Consider the following 19182-nt stretch of genomic DNA (forward strand, 5'->3'; position numbering starts at 1 on the left):
ACTTCTAAACCCAGGCCAGAAGAACTGAGTTTAAGAAAAATGTCACAACCAGTCATTTCAAGAGGCCTAGAATCCCTCTAGGCCTCTGGAGTAGTACTGGCAGTGTCCAAAGCCTAGAGAGAATAAGGAAGGACAAAGAGATGGAAGGAGCCGCACCCCATGTTCCCAGTCTTGTCTCCACCATACTACCCATCTTGATCTAGTTTACAGATTAGGGTGAAGAACCCAAACAATTCTGCTGTAGCACAATTAATAAAAACCTAGAGACAGATATTGGGTTTAATGCTGAAGATCAGAGAAGCAAAGCGGCCGGCCACTAGAGAGCTCTTACCTCTACCAATGCTCAGACCAAAGGGTGACCTACCAAACCTCAGACTGCTCTGCTCTCCACCAAACCTCAGAATGTTCTCAGCTCCTGTCTCTTCCCACCTTATATTCCTCTCTAGTGCTGGGACTAAAAGCATGGGATCCTAAATGCTGAGGTCACCTTTGTGTGAGTTCTGTTTCTCTTTTAGAACAGATCAATTTTGTGTAGCTCAATGTAGCCTTGAACTAACAGAGATCCTCTGCCTCTGTCTACTGAGTACTGGGATTAAAAATGTGTACCACCACAGCTGGCCTCTATGGCTAACTAGTATGGCTGCTAGGAGTAAAGGTACCACTGCCTGGCCTCTATGGCTAACTAGTATGGCTTCCTTTGTGCTCTAATCGTCAGGCAAGCTTTATTTGTTAGATCATAAACAAAACATTGTCACATTCTGCTGTTGTAGTTGATCAATTCTAATCTCTGGATTAACAGAGGAAGGAACTCTCATCTAGAAAGGGGTTGTGGTTTGCTCAAAGTCACACAGCCAGCAGTAGCAAGTTCCCCGAGCCTAAAACCCAGCTTCTGTTGCCACATCTGAGTTAGTGATCTGGCAAACCTACCTTCTGCCTGGGACCCACCTGAGAGGTCCCAAATTCCAAGGCACTGGAGTTGGTTACCTACTCAGGATCAGGGTGATTCTCAAAACAAACCAGCGCTTCCCAGTTTCCACAGTGCTTTTGCACACATGCTGTCATTTAGAGGCTCACACAGTGTTAGAAAGAAAATGGGACAGAAACTAACACACTTTTCTGCTAGACTAACATGAGACTGGAGGTACATCAAGGTCACAGTAGATGAGGACCTCTTCAAGGGAAGGGAGTTTTACTAGCTTGGTTCCCTAGGACTCCGTGGTATTTCTTATACTTCACATGGAATGGTGCCCAATAAATCCTTGCCTAATGAATGGCTAAGACATGGTATCTACCAGCTTTCCTAAATTGCCTGTCTCAGCCTGGTTTTGATTGCTATCAGTAAAGCATCTCAGACTGGGTACTCTCTAAAGAATAAATGTTTATTTGTCTCACTGTGGTGGTGACTGAGAAGTTCAAGGTGATGGCACTAGCATCTACCTGTCATGTGGTGAGAGAGTCCCCAGCTGCATTTTACCATGAAAGAAGATATCACACAGTGAGACAGGGTGAAGCTGCCAGCTCAAGGCTTTGCTCCTTTTCTGCAAAGCCATTAATACCACCATAGAGGTCCCTCCTTCAAGACTTATCAAACCATTAAGGCTTCACCTTCTACTGCTATTAACACAAACATGGCGGTTGTTTTCAACATACAAGCACTTACTGGATACATTGAAACCTTAGCATCATCTTTATTCAAGTCCTTGATGTAGTTCTCAGGCTCCATTCTGGTCATGTTGGAGCAAGCACAAGTGTGCATGCATAGGGAACTTTGCCTAACCCTGCGAAGCTTGTACATTCCCTTCCCGTAGCCACGTGTGTATTCTTCCCCTTTGGCCTTGTAGTGACCCTTTATATCTTAGTCTTGACATTCAGGGCTGCGGCCTATTCAGTAGATAGAAATAATCAGACCAGGGGGGAAAAATCCTAAAGGTGAAAAGAATTCCTCTGTGTTCAGCGTTATCAAGCCAGGCCTCTGTAGCTGCAGTGGGTACAGAGAAGCAGTGACTGGTTTGTTTGTTTGTTTGTTTGTTTGTTTGTTTTTTCCTAAACAGGCTCTTCCAGCCAGGATCATCTGGATGGCCTGAAACTTGTTATGTAGTCCTGGTTGTCCTCACACTCATGGGGATCCACCTGCCTTTGACTTCTGAGTGCTGGCATTAAAGGTGGACACCACCATGCTTGACCTAACTTTTTAAGTGTTCATAAGTAGTCTGTAAGTGCTAACTATGCTCCTGGCAGGGGAACCTTTCTTTGTTCAGATCCCAGCATAGTCTAGTGTCTATACACAATCCTTTGGTTTGACTGTTTCCCTGTGGAGGCTGAGTTCTTCCACAGCAGGGAGCCCTGTGGTCAGAAGTGTCTCATCCTACAGGCTCACAGGAGTCAACAAACATTTACTGTGTGACAAAGTGAACAAATGATGGCTGAGGCCTAGAGAAAGTGACTTTTCCAGAGTCACACAGTCAGTAAGCAGCAAGCCTGGCTTGAACCCCTGACCTCATGGAATGCCTTCCATCCTTAGTGGAAATGTTCATTCTAGAAATCAAGCCCTCAGAAACACCCTGTTAGTGGTGAAGACAAACCAAACAAATTTCATTAATTTTGATTACTCTCGTTCATCTTCTTTTCTAGGTTGCTGAGGGTTTCTGCCATGCAGAAATATTTGGGGAGATTCATTTTTGCACCTCCAATTCCTAATTCTGCCTGGCCACAATTCTTCATCAGATTTAAGAGGTGTTACCCAAGTTCATGAAGCCCCAGGATGCACCCCTCCCACTCTGCCCCTGCAACCCTACAGTGGCTTTACCAAGCAGCTTCTCTTCAAAGCGATTTACACTGCTACCTGTTGAGATGACATCAGAGCCCTCATGACATGCTCCACAGCAGAAAATGAGGAGGGGTAGGAAATGACCACATGAGCAAAAAGGAGACCCATGTTCTTATCCCTGCCTTGTCACTCAAGCAGGCACATAGCAGGTAAGTCCTTATTGCAGAAATGAGGTCTACTCAATACTGGACTTGACCTGCATAGGTCAAGACTCCAAAGACAGGCCTGATATCAAGGAGTGGGCATGCATGTGTGTGTGTGTGTGTGTGTGTGGTGTATGATGTGGGGGACTATATGTGTGGTGTGGAGGGTGTGTAAATCTGGAGGTGTGTGCAAATCTGGAGGTGTATGCTTGTGTGGTGTGTGTGTATGTGTGTGAAGGTGTGTGTGTATGTGTGTGGCGTGTGGTCTGTGGGTATGTGTGTGTGTATGTGTATGTGTGTGTGTGTGTGTATGTAGCATGTGGTTTGTGGGTATGTGTGTGTGGTGGGGTATGTGTGTATGTGTGTGGTGTGTGTGTGTGTATATTTGCTTATCCACCTAAGATAGGAGCTATGTTCAACAGAGAAACATGGTCTCCACTGTCAGCCCTACCATTCTCTTACTCAGACTGTCAGAAAATCACTAGGCATCTACAAGGCAGTTCCTCAGGTGAATATGAGGATCCAAAGATCTGCACTGAGTGTTTAGCAATCCCTTGCTTTGTGATCTGAAGGACTAAACACTCTTAGGGCCCCCTCCTTTCTTCACTGTGTCCTTAGCACCATAGCAGAGCAGGAAAGCACAAGATCAAACATGTAGTTTGATCTTGGGAAAGTTGCTTCTCCGTGTCTATTTCTTCTCTGTAAATAGTGTCTGTTTAGTTGACTCAGTACCACAAAGGAATCCAAAGTACTCACAAAGCCCATTGTTAAGTGCTAAGAAGAAAAAAAAAAAAGAAGAAAAAAAAGAAAAAAAGAGCTCCCTTTCATAGGTGTGACCATTATTGGTAAGATAAATTGTATTCCTATTCCTTCACAATTTGATCATATTCATCCCCATTTTTCTCTTACCTTTTCCAACTCATGCTGAACCTCTTCTCCACAAGTTCTCTCTCTCTCTCTCCCTCTCTCTCTCTCTCTTTCTGTGTGTAGAGAGAGAGGGAGGGAGAGAGAGAGAGAGAGAGAGAGAGAGAGAGAGAGAGAGAGACTAATTAGAGTTGCCTGCATGAGTGGAAAGGGGTTATTTACTTAAGTGAAGGCAGCTTTAAAAATACTGAAGGTGAAGTTGTAATGACGTAGCACAGAAGCAGACTGACCTCAGATGAAAGGACAGTGCACCTGAGACCTGAACTCCAGCCCCGTCTCATGACTCTTCTGCTGTGATTTCAAATAATTAGTCACCACACTGAGTCTCCACTCATTTTTTAGTAAAATGAAGGAATGAGCACTCCCCAAGGGCCTTCTCCTTCCTATATCCCATGGGTACCAGGACCTCTGCCCCTTTGCACCTGTTCCTTCTGGGACTGAACCACTTGTGTCTCAGCCTCATTTTCTATGGCTAGGGAAATTTGATTTCCCTAGTGTATTTCTCTGAATCATATAGATACATAACTTCCTTCTTTGAGTGATCTTTAGTTTGTCTTGCTGTCTCTCTAACCACCACAACTGGGCATTTCTAGAGGGCATGGCATGAAAGGGTTGATACAAAATGTTAAGAGTTAGGAAGGCAGACGGGGTCCCTTTTGAACTCTGCCCCCTTCTATTTTGGTGATGTTGGATAAACCACTTCAGGCTTCCAAGTCTAGAGACAGCAACGTCTGAATCACGGGGCTATGAGGATGAACATTCATCCAGTTGCTGGAACAGAAACAGGAAAGGGTTGGAAGTTTGCCTGTCTTTCCGGAAACGTAAGGTGTGGCTGAAAGGAAAAAGGAAATACAGTGTTGGTGTAGTGCATGCGATGTGGGCAATCCGCTTGGAAATGCCAAACTCTACACAGTAGGCCTGCCCTACGCATAAACTAGCGGCACAAAGATGTTAAGGCTGAGCCACTCTCCTGGAAGTTGGGACTGATGGAAGCCACTAGCTGTTTCCATGACATTGGTGGAGCCTGTTCTGCCCACCCACCGGCTGTCCCTGGGCCCGCCTTCCTTAAGCTTCGGAAAGGAGGAGCTGGAGATCATGCAAAACTCCCTCATCTGTGATTGAACCAGGGATAAAGACACGGCTACAAAAGCAGTATACATTTGCATTCTAAAGTCACGTGGCCTGGACTGAGAAGCCCATAATGATGTCCAAGCAGCTGAGGACAACGAAGACCTCTCTGCCCACCTGGCAGTCTGCAGGGACACCGGCTTAGGGAAGACAGGCACTCAGGGCCAGAGGAGGAGCCTCGCTGCCTTGCACACCCCCTCCTCCGGGCGGGGGGGGGGGTGTCACTAGGTAAACCCCAGCGGAAAAGAAAGCCAAGGCATTGGGAACTGCCCTGGTGCTGGGTCCTCGGCACAGTAAGAAGTGCCACCGGAGGCTGTTGCAAGAGAAAAGGGAAAGTCAGACGCTCTTGGGGGAATATGTGTTTGTTGAAATTGACAATAGAGAAATTAGTGCTCTCCCCAGGGCCTCAGAAATGGCCCTGTCACTGCCCAATTACATCTTCCTTCGAAGCTTCAGGTCCACCCTTGCCCACAATCCATTGGGTATATGTACCTGTGACACTCAGGCTGGTCAGTCCAGTTCCTCTGTCCACGCTTACCTGAACCTGAAGGGCAACATGAAACAGAAGGCACATGGATTTATTATTACCAATAAATTGTCCACACCACAGAGGACTGGGTCCTGATGCTGCCTAATAGTATACATTTCCAGAGGGCTCTCTCTTGTTCTATTGTATTACATGAGCCTCTTTGTTTTCAGCCTCCAAAATTCTTATCCCCATTGCTCATCTTGCTCCTGTTTTATTGCAGAAATAGAAGCAATTAGGCCAGAACTTCCAAAAAATCTCCACCCACCCTACACCTGCCCTCCCACCACATGCTCATCTAGGCTCCAGCAACCCCTGCCCTCCTCTTGAGTAATCTGAAATCTCGGCACTATTTTGATGAGTGGGAGTGATAGCATAGGGTTCCTAACCATCTCACAATGGTCATCTTGCTCAGAAAACAAATATTCTCTCTTTTCTTCAATCTTTAAAAGTAAATTGAAAAAAGAACAAAACATATCTTTTAGCTCTTGATCTCTTTGTTTGTCCAGTGACCTCCCAGTTGTCAGTTCCTGTGTTCCCAACAACTACAACCACAAAGACCTGTCCATGCCAACTATACCCATCTACCTGCAGAGGGCAAAAAAATCTGCAAAAATGGTGTATTTAACACATTCTTAAATTGTCCAAAACCTTCCTTATATTAAGCTGTTGCAAAGAATGTAATTAATGTCAACTGTGAGCACTAGGTTTTAAAACAGACTAGTTTTCAAAACATTGCTTGTCCACAACATGGACATTTCACAAGAATGAGACAAACTGGGTCTATGTTTCTGGACACCTTATTATGAGGAGCGAGAGAAACAACAGTAAATAAAGACCAGTGGGAGAGATAGTGGGGTGACTAGAGAGCCTGTCTACAGTCCTGGTCTCCAACTATGTTGGAATACAAACCATGTTCCCCTGCCCTTCACCATAGAGTTCTCAGGAACTTAGTAGTGGAGTTTCTCTCCACCTGCAAGCAAGTAGGCAGCTCTGAGGCACCATTGTGAGTCCTCTAACTGAATTCAATCAGGCTACTGCCTTCCAGCTCACAGTGCCACATCCCATAGGTGGAGAGGGCTCAGTACCCAAGATTGTGTGCCTGAAGCTCAAGTCCCAACTCTCGCCTTCCAGACCTCTTGATGGACAAGTTATGTATGTTCACTGTTCCCACAACTACCTCCTCTGGTTTGATTAACTTGTCAAGTGACTCAGAGATCCGAATAACACTTGCATTCTTCTCTGGGCATGCTGCCCTCCATGAGCCTCCAATGTTCAGCAATCTGAAGGCCCTCAAGGCATCTTCTTTGGTTTATTTTAGAGGCCTTATCACACAGTAATGAGGGATGTCCTTCTGTATGCTGTGAATATGTGTTGGTTTTATTGGTTGATGGTTAAAGCTTCTTTGGGCAGAATATAGCTAGGCAGAAAATACAAGCAGAGATACAGGGAGAAAAGAACAGAGTTGAAGGAAGATGCCAGCAGCCACCAAAAGAGTAAGATGCCAGAGCAATACCCGTGTAAAGCCACAAACCGTTTGGCAAAGCATAGGTAACAAATACAGGTTAATTTACATGTAAGAGCTAGTCAATAATAAGTCTGAGCCATTGTTCATGAAATTATAATTAATATTAAGCCTCTGAGTGATTATTTTATAAGTAGCTTTGGGACCAGGCAGGACAAAAGAACAGCTTCCAGCTACAACACAGTGACAGAAGCAGACAACCCTGTCCAGATGTGACTGGACATGAAGAGCACCATTTTAGATTAAAAAGCAGAGTAGGTAAACCCAGATGACTTGAGCACTCTTCTGGGCCTCATCCAGCATTCCTCCTTTCAGAGTATGGTATAAGATTCATCTAGATTGAGGAGGGAAGGTCTTATGGGCTAATGGCAGATTAAGTTGATGTGCATATAAGTCCTCATACATGTAGATACCAGACTCTCAGTGTTTTTCTCAATTACAGTCTTCAGTAGTAAGCCACTTTATTTTTTGAGGCAGAGTCTCTCGCCCAAGATGGAGCTTGCTGATTGGCTAGACTGGATTGCCAGAGAGTTCCAGGTATCCTGTCTTTGCAGGCCAGCACTGGGGCTGCAAACACTGCTGCACCTGGCTTTTTATGTCAGCATTGGAGATTTGAACTCAGGTCCTCATCTAGTGTGTTCTGTTGCTGTGATTTAAAAACAACAACAACAACAAAAATCACAACCAAAAGCAACTTGGGGAGGATAGTATATATTTCATCTTACATTTTGTAGTCCACCATCAGGAGAAGCCAAGTCAGAAACTCAAGAAGGCTAGGAATCTGGAGGCAGGACTGAAGCAAAAACCACGGAGGAGGAACCATGCTTACTGGCTTGTGCTCCATGCCTTGCTCAGGTTCTTGTTGGGTTTCTTACACAACCCAGTATCACTTGTCCAGGGATAACACTGCCCACACACAATGAACTACCCCCTAACCCCCTGCCCACACAGATCAATCATTAATCAAGATAATGTCCCTACAGGCTTGCCTACAGAGTAATCTGATGGAGGCATTTTCTCAATTGAAGATCCGGCTTCTTAGGTGACCCTACCTTGTGTTGAGCTGATAGAAAACTAACACTGCTTTATACCAGAGGATTGAAGAATTACTCTTGCAGAAGGGTGATGTAAGCAGAGAGCTTAGTGACAAGGAGGAGCAAGGGCTGGGAGAACACAGGAACGTTCCAAGTAGAGGAACGTTCCAAGCCCCGAGGAAGGGACGGTAGATCAAAGCAGGTTAAGGCTTCATCATCACTATTTTGGCAAACCAAGTCCAAGGGATACACAGGGATTTGTCAGACGGAGTTAGGTTGGGGTTGAACACAGTAAGAAAGTAGCGTGTGTATAACATTTTCTGGCACATATCAGGGCAGTGAGGTCTTCTGACCTATAGAAAAGCAATGACCTTACTGAATGTGACCCCCAAACAAGCCCCCCCCTCCCCCTGCTTCACCACCTGCCACAGCAGTGTGTCTCACCCATATCACGCGGGGTTTCCACCCACCATCTCCAGGTGTTGAGTCCTAATGTTTATCTCCAGCACAGATGTCTATTGTAACCATCTCCTGCCTGTTGATTCTGGAAGTCTGCCTCCAGCCCAGATGTCTATACTAAGCTAGAGCATCTAAGCACCTGCTAGAACAAAAGCTCTGCTCTGTTGTATATGTGGCTGTGGTTCCAAGCCAGACATTTTGGGAGAACATTGTAGTTGTTCAATAAATCAGTATCAAATCAGTGAATTAAATTATACAACTGCATATGCAACTTTCATTTACTGGACTTGTCTACCTTAATGTGTCATTAATAGCTCAAATTCATGTCCAAAGCAGAACTTAAGCCCTCACTTACTTCCAAACTGCTGTTACCCTGTGTTCCCTCCCTCTAAGATTAGGACACACTCTTGAAGACTGATAAGGTCAGAATTGTGGGGACCATGTTTACCTCTGGGTTCCCCCATATCCATAAAGGAAAAAGTCTTCCCAGTTCTAATTCTTCCCGTTTGTAGAATTCATATATACTTTGTAGTCCTTCATTGTGTTTGAAATCTTCACTATCTTTTGTTTGGGCAATAGTCATGTAATCATCTCATTTATTTCTCTCCCTCTCATCTAAGACTATTTTCTACCTATTTTGCGCAGTGCTTCCCAGAGTGATCATTTAAAAAATATTTCTAAACTGTCAAAGCTATTGCCCTAGTTAGGGTTACTATTGCTGTGATAAAACACCATGATCAAAACAAGTTGGGGAGGAAAGGGTTTACTTGGCTTACACTTCGACAGGGTAGTCCATCACTGAAGGAAGTCAGAATAGGAACTCAAGCTGGGCAGGAACCTAGAGGCAGGAGTTGATCCAGAGGCCATGGAGGGATACTTTTTATTGGCTTCCTCCCCAGGGCTTGCTCAGCCTGCTTTTTTTTTTTTTTTTTTATAGAACCTAAGACCACCAGCTCAGGGATGGCTCCACCTGCCGTGGACTGGGCCTTCCCCCACTGATCCCTAATTAAGAAAATGCCCTACAGCTGGATGTTATGGATGCACTTTTTTTTTTTCTAAATTGCTATTCCCTCTTTTCAGATGACTCCACCATGTGAAGATGGAGGTCTCTGTTCTGCTTAGTCCTGCAACTGTTTTAGTCTCAAATAAACAAAAAGAGGATTATATTAATTATAAACTGTTTGGCTGATGGCTCAGGCTCCTTATTGACTAGCTCTCTCTAATTATTAACCCATTTCTATTAATCTAAGTATCTCCACGTAGTCTTGGCTTGCCGGAGAATGTCCGGAGTCCTATCTTTCCAGTAGCTACATGGTGTGTGTCTCTCTCTTAAGACTGCTTCCCTGCCTCTTCTTCCCAGCATCCCTAGTCTGGTAGCCCCACCTATACTTCTTGCTTAGATACTGGCCAATCAGCAATTATTCACCAACCAATAAAAGATACATGTATTCACAGCATACAGAAGGACATGCCCCATCAACCATGTCTGGGCAAATCACTGTATTTAAAGTTTGGATTCTTTTGTAGTTGAACTTTATCATGAATGCTGTTGTGTATTGTTAAAGACACTTTGAAAAACCGTATTTATTGGGGAGGGGAGATGCCACAGAGTTATGCATGGAGGTCAGATGACAACTTTTGAGAGTTAGTTCTTCCACTTGGTTGAGAGAGCTGCATCATTCTTGTTTCTTCTGTTGTGCTATGGGTCCCAGGTTAGGTGGGCTTGAACTTCTGGGCAATTCTTCTGCTTCTATCCCTCATCTCACTTAAGATTCGGGGATCACAGAAGAGGACCACTGCTTCTTCTGGGCTCTAGGATTGAGCTTGGGTGGTCAGATTTGCACAGTAAGCTCTTTTAGGGGCTGAGCCATCTTCCCAGTCCTTTCCTGTATTTTTAAGTATTGAATACTTTAAAATATACCAACTTTAAAATATATCAACTGGGCATAGTCATAATTTATCTGATCATTTTCAGTTACTTAGCTTGCAGTTTCATTATTATGAACAGACTTTAATGCATATTCTTACATATAAATAATTTTGTATCTGATTGTCCCTTTTAAAATTTTCTACATTTAAAATTATTTCATACCATTTAGGATTCTTGATGTTCTTGCCAAGATACAAGTCAAATCATATTATTCTCCTTTTAAAAAGAATCTCTAAAGATGAATTGTGGACCAGACTCCTGAGGTGGGGTATTCTGCAGCCTTGCCCTCAGTTTACCTCTCTGACTTTGGCTCCTTTTCCTACATATGAGCCCCTTCCTCAGCCACATCAAATAAAAAGCCCATAGTCTAGGCCAGACCTTTGGGCCTGATTGTTTAGAAACCTGTGCTTCCTTTTCTGCTGACTCTATTTGCTTTGAAATTTAACAGTAAGCATCCTTTATGTAAAATTATATAATATGTCTTCCATTTTAGTGTTTGTTGGGAGTCAGGCTTGGCTTAAAAAATCATGTCACTTTAATCACAATGTTTCTACATAAGGCATGCCATATCTGATACCTGGCTGAAGAAGTAAGTACAATTAATGAGTAGCTTCCATGATGCATGGCAGAGTGGAGATTTAGGAAAAAAGGTTTTTTTTTTTTGTTTTATTTTAACTCTAAGACCACATTCTTTATCAGTATTATTTGCTTCCTATATAATCTTCCTATCATTTTGATTCCTCCTCTTTGGGTTTTCTGAAACATCCCAGCCTCTGTGTCTTTCTCTTCATCTACTGTTCCAACTGCAGTTCCCTGGGTGCCAGAGATATGTTTAATTCTCAGCATACAGGAGATATTTGCCTGATGACTGGATCATGAATGTCAAAGCAAATATTGATAGCGTTTTCACAATTCTGACCTCAGTTTTCCATCTACTGTCACTGGTGCTGACTTCACAAGCTCATCTCCTTGGGGATTGCCACTCATTTCCTCTGATGTCTTGATTCATGCTGGGGTCTCCCAGCCGAGCAGGTGACATCATGGTCCTGAAGCTCTTCTGCCAATAAATACAGGCCCTAGATAGCATCCCCTGAAGCAATCAGGAAGAGAACAAGACTGAGAGTGCCAGAAGAAAGCTTCTGCTTGCCCACGTGTGCTAGAGAATGAGGGGAATGGCACTGGGCCACGGACTGATGTTCGTAGGATGGAAAGAGGCCACTGTGTATGCTAAGAACCAGCCTCACAGAAGGACTAAGAAAAGGAAACAAGACACTTGGCATGCAAGCCATGTATCTATGGGAACCACTGCCCGCTGAGGCTGTCCTTGTACTGGAGACTCATCCACCTCCTCCCAACACTTTGAACCCACAAGAAGCTTGCCATTTACTGTTTTAATACAGTGGAGTCTTGACTGAGAACTACCTAGGTCACATGTTCCACAATTTGGTCACCAAAGCACTAGTTGTTTGTCCTGTCTAATCTCATTGCAAACATGGCAGCATCTTTACAAATGTCACCCAAGCAGGGGAAGTAGAGTGAGCATGTGTATCTCCAACCACACATTCAACCATATATGTGAAAATACATAAACCTATATCCATATATATGTTGACATACACATGTTCACATATCAACTAGAGGAGGAATACCCTCATTCTCCATTTAAACATTGTTCACCAAATAAAAACTGTGGCTCTATCCTAAGAAGAAAAATTGGCATCACTCTCTAGGAAGATTATCATCAATAGACAAGATGATAGATACTTAAGTGGTCAACTAGAGACAAAGGAGGCAGCAAAGCCACCTAACATCCCTCTCCGCCAGACAGGTGCATCTCAGCACCTGTTTGGAGGAAAAGAATGGAGAAGAGAAGGCAAAAGCTTTGCAGTTCAAGGTAAGCCAGCATGGAGGCCAGCCACATGAGGACAAGCTGCCACTTGGTATGGAGCGGGCTTTAGAGGAAGAGGAAGGATGTCTAAAGTATGAGAAAAAAATCATACTTCATTCCACCAGCACCTGAAAGAAAAAGACATAGAAGACAAGACAAAGAAGAAGAAGAAGAAGAAGAAGAAGAAGAAGAAGAAGAAGAAGAGGAGGAGGAGGAGGAGGAGGAGGAGGAGGAGGAGGAGGAGGAGGAGGAGGAGGAGGAGGAGGAGGAGGAGGAGGAGGAGGAGGAGGAGGAGGAGGAGGAGGAAGAGGAGGAGGAGGAGGAGGAGAAGATAGGGGAGGAAGAGGAAAAGGAGGAGGATGAAAGGGAGGAGGGTAAGGGGAGGAGGAAGAGAGATATGCATCTCTGAGCTAGCACTCAGAAAGGCAGACCCAGCAAGCTGAGCCTCAGGACAGCTTGTTGGGATGATGCTAGAGAGCTTGAATCTGGGAAGGAAAAGTCTAGTATCTCATTCAAAGGGTATCATTCTACCCATACCTTTAGCAAGGCTTAAGGTGAGCCCACCTTCCTAGGGGGTGGTCCCTTAGCCAAGTGATTGACCAGCCCAACTGTATCAGCTCTTTTCTGTTTTGAGTAGCTTGGAGTGCTAGTTCTCCACTCAGACCAGAAATTCATCCTCTTGACAAGAAGTAACTAATTTTTCCTAATGGTTTTTTGTTGCTGCAGGGTCATACTGATGTGTTTATATAGGACTTAGGAAGTAATTAGTAAATGAATAGTCAATGAATAACTGAAATTGTTTGAATCTGAGTCCCAGGGTTATCCCACGTTAGATGTCCACTAAGAAAAGATTCTTTACTGGTCCTGTTTGACCCCACTTTGGAATAACACAATATCTCCAGTAATTCCTAAAGTAAAGGACAGCATTTTAAGCTTTTCTGAATCTGAAGCCTGTTTAATTGGTGGTTACTAATGGTCACACAGCTTTGTTACCTGGCTGATTAACTGGTTCAAGGGCGACTAGGTTGTCCCGGACAGAAATGCAGGATACAAACAAGCAGGGTGAGGCACGCTTTTGACCCAGAGCATCTCAGACTGGTTACAATGAGTTTCTTGTGTAATTCTGGTTCATAAAGCTTTGAGTTTATGGATGTCTGACCTGGCATGCACTGAAGTGAGCCTCGTGGAGATATGGTGGGGACAGCACACACCTCAGCAGAATCCGAAGGTTTGAGACAAATTATACAGATGAGTCCCCTGGGGATTTTACCTATAGGAAATGTCTGTTAAGGTTGAAGAGGGTCTTTTACTTCAGTGTTTCTACCACGCTCCTCAGGAATGCAGATATTGTTGCCCTGTAGACACACTTTGAGAATCAGGGTCAAATCCCCGAAATGGGGCTATTTCTTGAGGACAGTTCAGCACTTTTGGAGAAGGGATAAAAAGATGGATCACCTCAGGTGTCTTAGATTCTAGAAGCACCAGTCCCTCCCTTCCTGACACCACAAGTCCTCTCCTATCTCTGAACCTTTGTTCTTCTGACTTGACAGAAGGCTGCAAAAAATGTCAAAATGTTGCTGGCTGCTGGTGGTGGTGGGGTTGGCCTGAGGGCAGCAAATGTCAAGCTGATCTCAGAGGCAAAGCAAGCTAGGAACTGCATGGAGTATGTTTGCATGTGTGTGTGTGTGTGTGTGTGTGTGTGTGTGTGTGTGTGTGTGTGTGTATACCAGGGGTTGAACTCAAGGCTTTATTATGTTAGACAAGTACTATACTCCTGAGCCATCCTTGGCCCCCTGTTCCCCTTTAATATAAATGTCTCTACTGTTATACTGTGCATGTTCCCATCATGGAGTCTTGGGAGCACATTGCTCGAGTTTTATTGGGTCAGATTGTTCAGGTTCCTGGAATCTGAAGTTTGTGCTACACAACATGGGGATTTTAGTAGCAGATGGACTTAAGTTTTCTAATCAGATGACTTTAACATAGGGAGATGATTTTCAATTATCTGAAGATTCAGGCATATAACCAGGCCACTACATAAGAACAGAAGAGAACAAGAAGGCAAAGTGAGGAGGAAGAGGCCCATAGCCAAGGAACACACGTGGCCTCAAGAAGCTACAAAAGGCAGGAGCTCCCCTAAAGCCCAGGAAGGTAACAGGTTTGTGTTGTTTCAACTCACCAAGCTGTAGCAATTTGTAATTATTTTTACAGCAGCAAAAATAAACTAATGTAAGGCCTGTCCTGCAACATACTGGCAGGCTCTCCAACAAGTTACATCACCTGCATTCCACAGCACCCCTCCTTTCTCAAGCTAAGAACTGCTTTGGGGTGTAAAGGGACAACCAGGTAGAAACACCTGGCACACAGGTGCACAACACATGAGTTTCCAGCTTCTCTTTTCCTTCTAGGTGGTGGCGGGGTGTCACACAAGGCAGGAGAGCAGGAACCCAGTGCTTTTGTCAATAGAGCACCCTCTCTCCCTTTGATATGGGCTGTGGGAAAGACTCTCCCGTAAGCTCCCCAAGCCCACGTTATCTAGGGAAGTCTCCATATCTATCTTTGGGGGGACCCACAGCTCCCACCTCCTGTAAGAAAACCATTGAGAGCACAAAAGCCCTTTTAAGAGTCTGGAGATGAGAGCCAGCCCCCAGCCTCCCTCTGCAAACAGGCCTCAGAGATGAAAGAGCAGCATCCGAATCCTGACTCTGCCATGGCCATGACTGTTTCCTACCAAGACAATCAGGAGCTGGGACCCCACTGAGGCAAGCCCACTCAGAGGCCTGCCCGCCATACCTATTCCTCCCTCCCACAGACACCAAACAGACACCCCTCAAACAGTCCAGGCAGCAGTGCCTTGGTTAGTCATGTTATGAGCTTTTATTTAAAAAGCACATTTAATACACGTTTAGTTTCGAGATACACATTTTCACTTTGTATGCCACAAAAAAAAAATCTTTGAATATTATTCTCTTTACAAAACGGAACCTTACAAAAATACTGACAATTTAATGTTTTTATACAGTTTTTCTCTAGTTGCAGTTATTTCTCTCCTGGTAAAACAATGGCTACCACAGAACTATGACATTTTTAGTTGAGATTTAACAAAAAAACAGAAAAAAAAAAAAAACCAAAAACTCAACGCTCCTTTAAGCAGCTAAAGTAAATAACACAGGTCGAGACACAGTTTATATTCATAGTGGATATAGCTAAAATTGTTTCAGAAATAATATCTTACATAGTTAACTTTTAATGTTTTATACATTATTTATATAATATTTATATATAAAATCATAGCTTGCTATATGTTGAAATGAAAGGACGGAGTCTGTGGAAGGGTGTGCATGTGGTTGACCCATATGGTTACATGTAGCCCTTTGAAAGATTTGAAAAGCACTTTTTTCTTCCTTCTTCCTTTCCTTGGAGGTTCAGTAGACGGGCCTCTGTCTACTGTCTAGAATGGGACCTTGCTTGGAAGGACACTTGTGGATAGATGAGGATAAGGAAAAACTCTATGCAAATTTAACCCATGTGTTCTGCCCAGCAGAACCCACCAAAGGACTGTCCCAGGGATCAACCCTGAGGCCATAGTGCTTAATACAGCAAGATCAACTCCTGCAAAGACCCTCTGGGCTCCCTTATCTGGAAGGGCAGCCTTTCAGGCAAGAGACTGTGTGCTACTCTGGCTCTCTTCAATCCCAAGGAGCCAAAAAGTTGGTTCATTTTTTTTTTTTTCATTCTGCCCTCTCCCTCCCTTCCGGGCTCTTAAGATCAGCCAAAGGCTGACCATGCCTGTGCTCATCCCTGGCCCTCACCTGCAATCCCGGTAGGCACACAACAAAGATCTCAAGAGGGACAGCAGTAACCGAAGTCTAACACACGTGCAGTGCCCGTGATTGATCCTGCAATGGCAGTTCCGCGTCACAGTGTGTTGAGTCAGAAGAAGACACCCTCCCTGTCTTCTGAAATTGTGCTATTTGTGAAGTTCACTCTTCCACAAAGGGTCTCCTAATCTCTAAAAGTGATGGCCTGTGGTTGTCAGCCTGGGTATGGGAGAGATGACAGAGGCCTCAGGGCCTGGGATTTGGATTCAGGATCTGATCGCTCTGAGCAAATGCGCCCAATCCTGGTATTTCAAAAAGCAAAGCTTCCTTGAACCAATGTCACAGTAGAATGGGGCAGGCAGAGGGGCTGATTCGGTGTGGGTTCAAGCCTTGTGTGCTACAGAGGAGCTCAAGCTGTTCTCACTGGCCTGCGATTTCTCAGGTCACAAAAGGTGGCCACAGCCTCTGCTCAATTATTCTAGTGTTTTTCTCCTGACAAAGACTGTGCTCACTACACCATGAACACTTAGCCAGCCGCACAGCCAGGACTCGGGACTCCGGCGCTGTTGTCTCCACACAGGCAAACGACCTATTTTGGAAGGCCACAAGATAAGGCTTTTTTTTTTTTCTTTTCTCTCTAAATGTTTTCAAAATCCATTGGGCAAAAAGCTTTTCCCTACATTCTACTGTCTGATGAGATTGGAGAGCAGCAGGAACATGCTGTCAGCAGTCACTTCAGAGCAAACGCTCTGCAGCCGCAGACCTACACCATGTTATGATGGTTGTTCCTGTCGATAATGTCCACAGGTGACAGGATCTCCTTCCGGATTGCAGGGGCAGGCAGAGAGAGGGTCGTCTTAGTCTTGAAGAGATCGGACACGAAGAACACCTAGGGCACAGATCAGAGATCCACATCAGTAAATGCCTAGTGTGGCCTGGGAACAGGCCAAAGGGAGACTCAAGAAACAGACAGTTGGAAGAGGACCCAACTCATAGCTCTTTAATCAGGGGAGGATGCAATTAATGTCTTTAACTCTTTAAATGGGGGCCACAGAGGTCCTGTCTGCCAGCAATCACTGTACAGACAGGAAACTGAAGCAATGCCTATCTTGGACTGTAGAAGAATAAAGTCTACTTTTATGGACTTCTCGTCAGTGCTTTGAAGCTGGAACTTAACATTTCCCATTTCTCAAGGCAAATGTGTTATGAAAGATGAGTTCCCAACAGGGGAAGTGTTCATAATTCCTCAGTTATTAATCCGCACTGCTTTCCTTTTTCTCACAAAGGAATCCAGAGTGGGACCCAAAGAGATCAGCCAATACAAACTCTGACCAGCAGGTGCTGTAGTATGGAAATAGTGGTGACCACATTTTCCTGAAAACCATTCAAGGGGGAGGGGCCAAGAAGCCTGGGTCTTGACACTCACTGGGAAGAAAGGTCAGTGGACAAACCTCCTGCTCTCATTCCCAGCATTCTTCCTCCTCCCCAGCATGTGACCTTCCTGAATCTTTCTCATAATGATTGGGAAACATTTACAAAACACCCACTTGCAAGATGGCTCAGACACGGTTGCTCTCTGATGAGTCAAGAACCCAATGAGCTACTAGAGTAAGAAAAGTTGCTTCCCAGAGAGCAAAACTAAATACACAGAATCAGCCTGAGATATTCAGCAACAGGAGTTTGTATTAAACAATCCAATTGTAAGTGGTAGCTGTTAGTCACCTAATTTAATAGAAAGTACACAACTGAGTTCACACTGGGAATGAAATACATAAAGATCCTGGCTGGGGGCATTGGCTCGGTGGTGATTACATAGCAGGCACAAAACCTAATAAATAGGTCTGATCTGCAACACACACACACACATACACACACACACACACACACACACACACACACACACACACACAAGTTTCTGTGTTCCTCAGCTTTCAGAGCTGAAGCTGTTTTTGTACCGCCTGCATAGCACTATGACTTCATTGTGATCACTAAGTGTGAAAATGAAGTTCTTAATTAGAATTCTCTCAACAGTCTCTAGCAGCCAGGCCCTGGACTGTTTGCTGACCTGATTTCCACAGTGTTCATTCTGCAGTAGCATAGAAATCACCAAAGAGTTGTAAAAATCCTAAGAGGCAGGTGCTGCTGACGAGAGGATAGAGTGGGTACGAGATAAATGTGCAAGAGTCCTGCTAGTCACCGCCAAGTCCTTTGTACCATTTAATTTTGCACAACTCACCCATTTCAATTGTTTGTTATTATTAAAAGGGGGGTGGGGGAACCAGACCGTTTCTATGCTACCAAAGAAAATGAAGTGTTAGGCCAAAAATGTAAACCCCTTAACAAACTTACAGCTTGCGTATTATTGAACGAGCCAAGGAAAAAGCTAAACCTTTACCCCTTTCCTTTTCCAAGTGTTGTCTTCTAGACAGGGTCAAGCTGGGATGTGTGGGGTGGGTATTAAGAACCACCTGTTTCCCACCTGCTGGAGGCTTGGGGATCCCCTACTGGGGATCCTTACATTCACAGAAAGGAGACTACAAGTGCCCCTAGCAAATGCTAACACACATGACTAAAGGTCAGTCTGCTCAATGCCTGAGCTTTCCACCCCTTTCTTACCAAGCCCTCCCTACTCTTCTCCTCGTCTCATGCTGCAATAGAATGATGTTATCACGTTATCATGCAGCAGGTGCAGAAACAGTAGCCAATTTTCTACCCGAAAATTAGGCTCCTTTCATCTTAGCTTTGTAGCCCAGGAAGAGAGAACAATGTCTCTCACCCCCACTTACTTAGCTTCACCGTGAGGTGAGATAATTCTCAAAGCCCTGGCCCAGAGATCTTCATCCTGATTCCTTCCACCCACCACAGGCAGATACAGAAAGGAACAGCTCCTCCACCCCCCACAAACACTCATCTCCCAGTCTCATTTGACAGGCTCGTGTCCACTACACATGAGTATTTCTGTTTCCTGAATGGTCTC

At 44.5% G+C, this 19182-nt stretch overlaps 1 protein-coding gene across 1 annotated transcript in view; it reads right to left on the reverse strand.

Annotated features, from left to right (window-relative positions):
- Nucleotides 1-15238: 15238 nt before the first annotated feature.
- Plpp3 (phospholipid phosphatase 3) overlaps nt 15239-19182 on the reverse strand; it is a 78005-nt gene continuing 74061 nt past the window's right edge. Inside the window, exon 6 of the mRNA XM_027402339.2 lies at nt 15239-17094. Within this exon, the coding sequence (XP_027258140.1) occupies nt 16969-17094 (126 nt within the window). The 3' untranslated portion in view covers nt 15239-16968. The remainder of the gene's footprint in view (nt 17095-19182) is intronic.

This window comes from Cricetulus griseus, chromosome 2 (assembly GCF_003668045.3).
Source record: "Cricetulus griseus strain 17A/GY chromosome 2, alternate assembly CriGri-PICRH-1.0, whole genome shotgun sequence".
In the NCBI taxonomy this organism is placed as follows: Eukaryota; Metazoa; Chordata; class Mammalia; order Rodentia; family Cricetidae; genus Cricetulus; species Cricetulus griseus.